Source organism: Nannochloropsis gaditana (genome assembly GCF_000240725.1).
Source record: "Nannochloropsis gaditana CCMP526 unplaced genomic scaffold scaffold920, whole genome shotgun sequence".
Classification (NCBI taxonomy): Eukaryota; class Eustigmatophyceae; order Eustigmatales; family Monodopsidaceae; genus Microchloropsis; species Microchloropsis gaditana.
In genome coordinates this window covers 1-9,722 of record NW_005803033.1, presented here as the reverse complement: position 1 = coordinate 9,722, position 9,722 = coordinate 1, and the positions used below count along the sequence as shown (strand labels likewise).

General features: G+C 48.1%; 2 protein-coding genes across 2 annotated transcripts; one reads left to right on the top strand and one right to left on the bottom strand.

Moving 5' to 3' along the window:
• Nucleotides 1-323: 323 nt before the first annotated feature.
• NGA_0436100 (uncharacterized protein) lies at nt 324-2,916 on the bottom strand. The gene is made up of 4 exons (XM_005853387.1): nt 2,821-2,916; nt 2,644-2,704; nt 1,863-2,542; nt 324-1,638 (listed from the first exon to the last, which is right to left on the bottom strand). The coding sequence occupies exons 1-4, from the start codon at nt 2,896-2,898 to the stop codon at nt 376-378; spliced, it is 2,082 nt and encodes a 693-aa protein (XP_005853449.1). The 5' UTR covers nt 2,899-2,916; the 3' UTR covers nt 324-375.
• A 4,467-nt stretch (nt 2,917-7,383) lies between these two features.
• Nucleotides 7,384-9,664, top strand: NGA_0436200 (uncharacterized protein; the record flags this gene model as incomplete). The annotated part of the gene is made up of 2 exons (XM_005853388.1): nt 7,384-7,800; nt 9,053-9,664. A coding segment is annotated over exon 2 (612 nt), but the record flags the coding sequence as incomplete, so codon positions are not given.
• Nucleotides 9,665-9,722: the final 58 nt, after the last annotated feature.

The window sequence follows — 9,722 nt, the reverse complement described above, 5'->3', positions numbered from 1 at the left end:
ATATCAATTTCAGCCTCTGGAGTAGTGCTGGACATGGGGCAAAGAACTCTCGAGGAGATCGCTCACGGGCTGTATATATCTATTAAGTGTGTAGGAATAATTTTGCTTTTTGTGGGTATTGCATATTCTTTATCTTTTACATTGTTAAGTATCCATTTAGAACACCGATGCTGCCTGGGGCTTGTAATCATCTTATCAGTCTGGACAAGAATCTTACAAATATATTAGGCAGATGCTTCGAAATGAAAGTCATGAAGCCCTCCTTCCTTCTCCTCGTTCTTTATAAGGGCATCTATCATATCTTTTTTGCTTTTTTAATACCAATTTTTAATACCAATGTATGCATAACACCCTTCTTTTGCCTCGGACTCGTGATCAATCAATCACTATGGATGGGTACTTTGCAAATATCTTACGCAGATGCTCCCGAAACCCCACCAGGTTCGTCGGCCATGCCTTGGAGTTCTCATAAAAATTTTGCTGCGTCTCCTCGTACTTCGTGAGGGCATCAAGCACAATCGGGATCTTATGGCAAGAATTTCGACGGCACGAGGGCCGCTCGTCCAGTTTCTTGAGCTTTTCGATCATTTCCTCCTTGCTATCCGTGGCCTTCACATAGCCATGTCCCAAAAGCGTCTGTGTAGCCACTCGCACATTATCCTCAAAGCTACGACTATGGTAATGCACAAAGGCAATACCTGGCGCTACTGGTGATAGACCCCCTGCGTGGCTTCCAAGAGTGAAGTAGTTAGGTTGAAATTTCTCCCCGCTGTAGAACTGCTTGAACTTTTTTGCCTGCACGCTCGAGGAACGCTCACTCTCTGTCGGTGATCCGCTTGTCACGGGGGCGGCAATGTATATATGATCCACTCTTAAGGTGGCGTTCCATGCATTGGACGCCGGGAGCAGAAGTGCTGGATTTGTCAATGCTGGCCCATCGTCTCCGCCGCCTTTGCCAACCAAGAACTCGTCCGTATCCACCTTGAAAATCCATTCATATCCATCTTTGATTTCGTCGATCCATTGTGCTAGCTCTTGGGTGATTCCATTCAGGTCCACCAGGCTGTGCTTGACGTGGATAGGGTACAACGCTGCAATGGAGTCTAGGTACGCCTTTTGTGGACCGATGCTGCCGTCGAAGACGTAAATGTTCTCAAAGCCAAAGACATCGCCGTGGTATGCGAGGAAGCGCGAGAGGAGGTTCATGTCATCTTTTGTCATGACCATGAGGGCAACGGGTTTCCTTGCTTTGGGGGTTGGTGAGGTAGGGAGCGCCCAGAGAGAAGATTCAGTTACGCTGGCTTGCTCGCAGGTTCTATCGCTCTTGATAATCTTTAAAGGCCCGTCCGTTCTATTGGCATAGAGACTAAGATAGCCTCTATCGGACTGAGATAGTGTGTTGGGCATAGCGACTCCTATGCCTCGAAGGTCCTCGATCCAGGCGATTGCCAGGTCCACGTCCAGAGGGTCGTGCAAGAAATCCATCTCGTACATGGCTACCGCCATCTCCTCTATCATGCCTTCCAGGTAGGGGGAGACTGGGCGCCATTTAAGTAGCCATGACACGAGGGCGCCCGCCCGTTCATAGAGATCGCTCTCGGCGTCGAAGTCAGCCAGGTAGCTGTGGGGGTTACGACACTGCAGTGGGATAGCACAGGATAGAGTATGAGAGGCTGATTGGTTAGGGTTATAGGACTGGGAGGGCCAACGCTCGTGGGGGGGGGGGGGGGGTTAGTCAAGCTTTGCCTCGAAAGTTTCTGATTTTGAAAAAGAGGCCCTGCCTCGTCCATTGCTTTTTCGGGGGGACATAGGGGCCGGAGGAGCCCTCTTCTCCCTGGATCTGGCCTCCATTCATCTCTCACCTGCGTGACAAACGGTGAAGCAAACGCCACCCGTTGCCCTGCTTCCCACATGATCCTCCCGGTAATGTACGAGCGCCAAATGTCCGACACTCTCCCATGCACGGTGATGGGAAGGAGCATACCCCAGAAAGCGGCCTTGCCGAAGACCGTTGCCTGGGCATTGAAAGGGGTCATAACACCCGGGGGAATGACCTCGAATCTGGCCCTTCCTCCCGAGCGGAAACTCAAGGGGAGGTGACTCGTCAGACGGTATAAGGCGTCAACATCAGGATCGTGATCGGCCAGGCTCTGCACGATGGTAATTACTCCTCCTTCGTGGGTCCCTTCCTCCACCCCGCGACTGACGTTCCAGGTGCTTGCATCAGTGATGAGATCCACAGGAAAACCACGCGGCCACACGAAAGCAGGGCTCCCATCCTTCACGTTCACGCTATCAAAACTCGGGTAGGGATTATAGACGTGGGACTGACCAGGTCGCACAACATCCTTCGACGTAGCAAGCTCGCCCAGGCTGAAATCAGGTATGAAAGGATTGCCTTCGCTATCAACTTTGAGGATGTTGTCGTCGTCCGTGTCATAGATCATTTCGGCGCCGTGGTGCATGGCATAAAGAAAGCCAATGTTTTTACGACCGAAGTGGTTCCATCTTAGGAGAGGGATGATGTGGTACGGCAATGCTTCTGTGACAGGTGCAAGCACGGCGAATGATGACAACCAGTGATAGAGATGCGACGTGAGTGTGCGTTTTTAATACTATCCCGCTGGTGTCGCATAACCTTACCTTGCTCTTCTGGACTCAAAAATACTAGGTTGTCACTTGGGATATCATAAGTGGGTGGGGACTGTGCAGTAATGCAATGATAAATAGTTGTCATGATAATCTCATCATACTTGTCATAGTTAAGGTGGCGACCAAGGACAAAAACGGTGGCCGAAAAATTGTTTCATACTTCCTCACCTTTTTATCCCCGACAACCACCACACACCAATTTTTCATCCCTGCAAGTTGCTTCACAAGTACAGTAGGCTCAAACATCGTCGTCACCACGGCCCATTTCTTGCACATAAGCTCCTCTGAACTACGAGGATATAGCTTATATGAAATAGCTGAGGTTGAACCGTTGCTGCTAAAGGGGCGAGGACCATGGTAGGTCCTTCTCTTAGCAGCCGCCATGAATACTTGTCCCCCGTGTGCTCCTTTTACTTCCGCCATGCCCCTCGCCGCTTGAATTTCGTCGTCGAACGGAAAATTGTTGTGTGAGAAGAGGGCCTTGACTGAGAAATGCGGTCGGGCCCCGTGGTTCACACTCATGACATGTAAAACCACCAGCACAACAATGGGAACAATCCATAAGCGGTTCCTTTCCCCAAAATTCCTCATGTTGCTGGCCAGCCTGATAGCGTGGAAGGGTGTTTTCGAATAGGGGGCGCGGGAAACGATATATGGAAAAGGAGGCAGTCAAATTCCTGTGTTGCCTTATCTTTATTTGTCCTCCGAGTAAAAATTAAGTGCCTTCTTACATTTGGCGAGGGAGAAGAGGACTGCCAATTCCATGAAAATGGCCCAAGATACTGGCAATGATAGACTGTAAATTGTATAATCCAAATAATCCATACACTATATGTATGAGACTTCAATATTACATCCCGCCACCATGCAAAACGGCTTACGTAAACCGACAGTAGGCTAAGGACAGCAACGTGAGGTATGGCATACCCGCCAATAGCTCGGCCAGAAATCTCTTGTCCGGATGTGCAATACTCGTCGCACTTAGAAAGACATGGCAGCAGAGCTAATTCCGTACCTTAGAGCGTGATATAGCTTATTGGTCGCATGTCGATGTAGTCTAAGAAGTGCAGCAACGGGAGTTCATTCCAAAAAACCGAGTCCAACTGTGAGTAAACGCATTTTGAAAAAGGTAACGGCTCATTGAGCAATAGAACACGTTGCCACATGGTCCTCAGGATAATGGAGTTGCCGAGAAGTCATGGCACATACTATCGAATATGGTTCGGAGTCTTCGTATACCAGCCGGATTAGGAAAACGTTTTTGGGCAGAAGCCTTGAACACTGCTGCCTATATTTTAAACCGAACCAGGAATTCCGCATTGGGGCCAGGGGAAACGCCCTACTACAAGATGTTTGGAAAACACGCGAATATGAAGTATTTTAGAGTTTTTGGATGCAAATCATTCGTCCATGATACATCTACTGCGAGAGGAAAATTTGATGATCGTGCTTTGGAAGGAATCATGATTGGCTACGATGACATAGGGAACAACCCTAAATGTTATCGAGTTTATATACCTTCTATTGGAAAATACAACAAATCTGGTCATGTGACATTTGATGAGGCAGCATTTCCAGCAGTGAAGCAAAAACAACCAATTAATAACATTGAATTTCACGAGGATAGAGGAGAGGACAATATAGAATCTATGGAGACAGCGGGGGCTCATCAGCAGGATGAGCAACGACCTACTGACGATGATGGTAGCATCGAAGATGATTTACATCAAGATGAAATACCCGATGATCGTGATGTCGATCACGTCAGGGAGGATCCGTCGCAAGTGGGGGCGAAAGGATGGAAAGACACGGATAATATTATTCAAAATATGAATAATATGGGGCGCACGCGAAGCAGGACAAAGGCTCGCGAACATCATCGATTGGATGATGGATTAGTAACCATGGGAGGTAATTTAGCCTTTGCTGCAGCCTCAGAAGTCGTCAATGAGGACTATCATCACACGGAAGATGAGAGTGAGGTGCAAGCTGTTAGGGTTAGGGTTAGGATATTAGTCGTACAGAAGAACTAATTAGGTATTGGGTTACCTGTGGCATTTGGTTTGTTTATACGCATCACGGACATGTATTCAGTGCCCACCTTTGCCAGGGCCAATGTAGGGGTTGCCAGGTACACGCTCGTACCGGCCCAATTTTTCATTGTTCGGAGGTCCTACACGACCTCCACCATTTTTCTTTACGAGGCATTCTATTTCCTTATGCCCGTATTTACTGCATCAATTCCAGTACCAATTGAAGCTTATCGCTAAGCATTGGTCATCCTTGACCTTATTAGCAATATTAGTCACAAAATGATTGATCATTTTGGACTTCAAATTAGAATACGTCATAGAATCTTTTTTAAACTCACTTTTACCATTCCATATACCGATGGAATTTTATTAATCAAGTGAGTCAGTAGTATAGACTCATCGACTTCAATATCAAATCGATGCTTAATCGTTCTAGCTAATTCCTCAGCTGCCTCAAAGGTCTCTCCCGGATCGCCATTCTCATCGAAATTAAGTTGGTTTAACTCGGAAATAAGTAACGCCTTTTGCGTCTCTCCCTTTAAATCATATTTACCCTTGAGTGCCTGGAATGCGCTAGCTCCGTCTTTATCCAGTCTTAATTTCTCAGTTAGGCTTGCTGCCGCACCTTTGACGTACTTCTCAAGGGTGAAATAACCCTTGGCATTCTTATCATTATAAGAAGATAAATCATCCCTCGAGGTAGGCATTTTTGCAAATCCAACGAGAACATCTGCCATCTCTAGGTCCTTAGCACCAATGTAGCTTTCAATCTCACCTTTCCAGATGTCTCCGTCTTCCAATCTTCCACTGAAGATCGCCATCCTATAGTCATCTTGATCTCCCATTACTTTACGGTTGTTATCTCGGCCAGCCGAATTTAAAGCCTGCCGAGCCAATTGATTCTTGTCGTTTGATCTACCAACCAATTACCAATTGAAAGCAGTCATAACTCTCTGCAAATACAATTGCACCAGAGAGATTCAGTAAATAAGTCCTCTATTTCTGCAAATCCAATTGCACCAAAAATAGGACGTCGATCAGTGTCTTGAATAATCAGATATTTGTTTTGTTCAAAGGTTAGGTCGAATAGGGCCCACAACCCGATGCAAATAAACAAACCAAAACGCCGCGGGTAAGCCAATACCCAATTAATTCTTTAGTACGACCACTCAGGGAGAATACATACCAAACGATTCAACAAAGAATCCCGTACTAAGATAACCAAAAGACAATCAAAGACAACCAAAGACACTCGTCGACGCCGGTCCTGTTGTCGTACAGTAATATGAGATACTAATGATTTGGACGCAAACCATGACATGACACGATGGCGATCAGCACATCGTAGTACAGACCGTAGAGCCCATAGCGGATATAATCCTGTAAACCGGCTTAAACCGCTCTTTCTACCATCGATCGCTGATCTCCTGTTCCCTCAGCGTCATAATCATGTCATTTCTATATTCGCGTCAAGAAGAACCCCTGTAAAGGAAAATCCACGGAAAGAATCCTCCGTCAGGGATCACCGAATCGAACCAATGTGACAGCGTATGCGACTATGGGTTGCTTGACAGTCAGATATCCTCCCAAGCAAGCTCCGTAGAAGTTCGATGTCGTTTTTTTTCCATCATGTTTGAGAACTACCAAGGTGTAATAGGCATGAATAAGTTGATACCAGCGTTATTTACCTCCGGTGAGGGCTCTTTCAATAGTGAATGAGGCCCGAAAATGAAGAAGTCTTCGCACCCGCTCACAGGAATACAGTATTCCTCAAACGTCAATTCATGGCGGCTTTCATTGCATTATGCTCTACCCTAACCCATTCGAGCAGTACGCGCACAGAGCAGGCAAGTAGATACCAAGCCCCAGCCACGTATTGAAACGGCCAACTCGTTAACGGTCGTGTGGTTTCTCACGACACGTCGAACGTTTGAAAATTCTGTGCAAGGATCCCAATGCATGGGGCCTAAGTTAAGATCGTTGCCAGAGCTAGTACTGTCTTGTCAGATCGAAAAGTCTAAAAGCTATCTTTGGATGCAAATGGTACTCCAATAACTGAGACAAGGATTCTTGTTTCCACGCAAGCTAATCTTCATATCCCCAAGCTGTATACTAAAACAGCCATGGGCGTTCTTTCTTGGAACGACCACGTGCCACGTGCCTTTTCTCGTAGCGACGGGGGCTTTTCTAGTACAATAATGCTAATGGACTGCCAGCGCATTCATTTATCGCATGTTTCCCAATAGAATTGAAATAAATTGAGTGAGGATTCCCGTTTACGCACCCAGATGGTTATGGAATCCCCTTCTTTTTCATGTGCCGAAGCTGTCACTTTCAAACCGGCACGAACATACGGCACGTGCCCATTCTTCGAAGAATGGGAGTCTTCCTTGCGGAAAAATGTTTCTGGACTACTGATACTTAATCTTGTCACGTGCTGGCCACATTGTCTGTTGAGGTCTGCCAACGAGGTCGTAGCTTCAGCTCCTTTGTTTCATGGCACGTAAAAGAGAACTTTGCTGAGTCCCGTGGGCGCCAACGGAATCAAGGAAACAGACATTCTTGACATGGTTGAGTCATCTACCACACCTAAAAAATCTTTGAGACATTGTAGATAGCTGTATAACATTTGATTTGTGTATATTGGACTGATGTTTTAGCATTTTCTTACAGGTCGACCTGTCCCGACCTTCTAAACCAATCTATATGCGCCCATATTCAAGCACAAGTCCACGCATTCCAAAATTAAAGATGTCATTTGCATTTCCCTCGTCGCTCTCCTGGGTTTTGGAAGCATCTTCATCTCGGTCTCTCAAGAGTGTCCGCGGCTTTTTCTAACGGATAAAGTCAGGCCAAATCCTAGGCGTGGGATCGTGGCCGCGAAGGGAAAAGCTAAAATCACAACTACACTCAAGAGTCAAGATCCCGTGGACAACGTGGAGTTTCAGTTGAACCTGCCGGACGGGATATTGGTTGAGCGAACAGCAATGCATCCGTCCTCAAACCCCATCCACCGCCACAAATTGTTGTGGAGGCGGATGGAGCGACAGCTCTTTACTGGCAGCGCCTCGCTTTCGCCAAACGCAAGGGGGGTAAACACCTCTTTCGCGTCAAGGTAAAGGCTCACGAATGTGCCCATGAGACGCTGGCGGTGGATGTGTTCGCTTATCTAGTGAATGCGACTGACACCTCGTGCATCACGCCGCTGGCCAACCCCGCCATCGTGAAAGTGCGATACTCAAAACGCAGCAAAGATGCGACTTGCGCGCCGACTCCGGCTCCTTCCATCAATCCCACGCAGCCCTTTGTGCTTTTTGGTGAAGGACAGCGATTCTCTCGAGGGGAGCGCCTGGCCCCCTTTCAAAACCATTTATCGATGCTTTCGTCAATCAACAGGCATGAGGATATTGTGGCCCTCCACCATCTTGGAGATCGACAGCTGCAATCGATCGACTCCCCCCAAGCTTGCTATGAATACCGCTCGCTGAATGGGGGCCAGGAAACGCTTTTCTTCTTCAGCTAGAATAGCGTTACCAGCCAGTGCTTTTGCTGCGTCGGCGTTTGCACATCCCTTCCCTTCGATTCTGATTACAACGTGTACGAAGTGCGCCTGCGCAAGACGCTACCCCCAATGTCCATGCCTAGTTCAGCATCCACTCGCAGTATTGTCCCTTTTTCAAAGCGAGAGGCTCCAAATATGTCACCTTTCTAGGGAGAAGATATATCGACTGGTACTATGTCTAGACTTCCGATGAATTACTCTCCCTATTGCAATGATTTCTGTTATGATGCAATGATTTCTGTTATGACATGCCAATTAATTCGTGCCATTCAAGGTCACTGGTGATGGCCCCTGCTTCTCGTGGCAGGATGCGCTGCCGAGGACATCCTCGCGTCTCTCTGTGAGCATCAACGGAACCAAGCATGATATATATTGTCGTTGCATTTTAGATGTAAAATATCGAATCAATGCACTTCTACCCGTATTGCAGATAGCTGCATCACCCAGAATTCATGTATACCTCGAGCTCATGTTTCCGCATTTTTTAACCATCCGATCCGTCGGAAGCTTCAAAGCGAGATCCACAGGTGCCCTTTCAAGCACAGATTCAGCGTAGCAGAGTATGAAAATTGCTTTAAGCGCATTCCTTGTCGCTCTCCTGGGCTTCACAAGCATTTTGACCACCGTCTCTCAAGAATGTCCGCGGCTTTTTCTCAAGGCCAAAGTCAGACCGAATGCAAGGCGCGGGATCCTGGCAGGGAAGGGTCAGGCCAAGATTACCGTCACGCTCAACAGCAAAGACCCTGTCGACAATCTGGATTTTCAACTGAACCTGCCAAATGGCTTAACGGTAGAGCGGACGGCAATGCGCCCGTCCTCAAAGCCCTATACGCCGCCGCAAATTGTTGAGGATACGGATGGAACGACTGCTATTTACTGGCTCGGCATCGCCTTCACCAAAAGCAAGGGAGGAAAGCGCCGCTTTCGCGTCAAGGTGAAGGCTGACAAATGTGCCCCTGAGACGTTGGCGGTGGATGCTTTCGCTTACCTAGTGAATGCTACCGACGCCTCGTGCATCACGCCACTGGCCAGCCCCGCCACCCTAAAAGTGCGATACTCGAAACTCAAAAATGCCGCGACTTGCGCGCCGACGCCAGCTCCTACCATCAATCCTACGCAGCCTTTTGTGCTGCTCGGCGAGGGCCAGCGGTTCTCTCAAGGAGGGCGCCTGGCCCCCTTCCAGGACCGTCGTCTCTCGGCGCATCCCGGATCCAGCAAGCATGGAGGCATCATGGCTCTCGGGCAAGCTGGAGACCGACACCTGCAGTCAATCGATACCCCGGAGGCTTGCTATGAATACTGCTCTCTGAACGGGGGCAAGGTAGTACCGTTCCTCTTCAGCTGGAATACCGTGACTAGCCAGTGCTTCTGCTGCGTCGGAGTGTGCACACCCCTGGTCTTCGATCCTGATTTCAACGTGTACGAAGCGCTCTTGCCTAAGACGTCTTCCCCGACTTCCATTCCTACTGCGATAC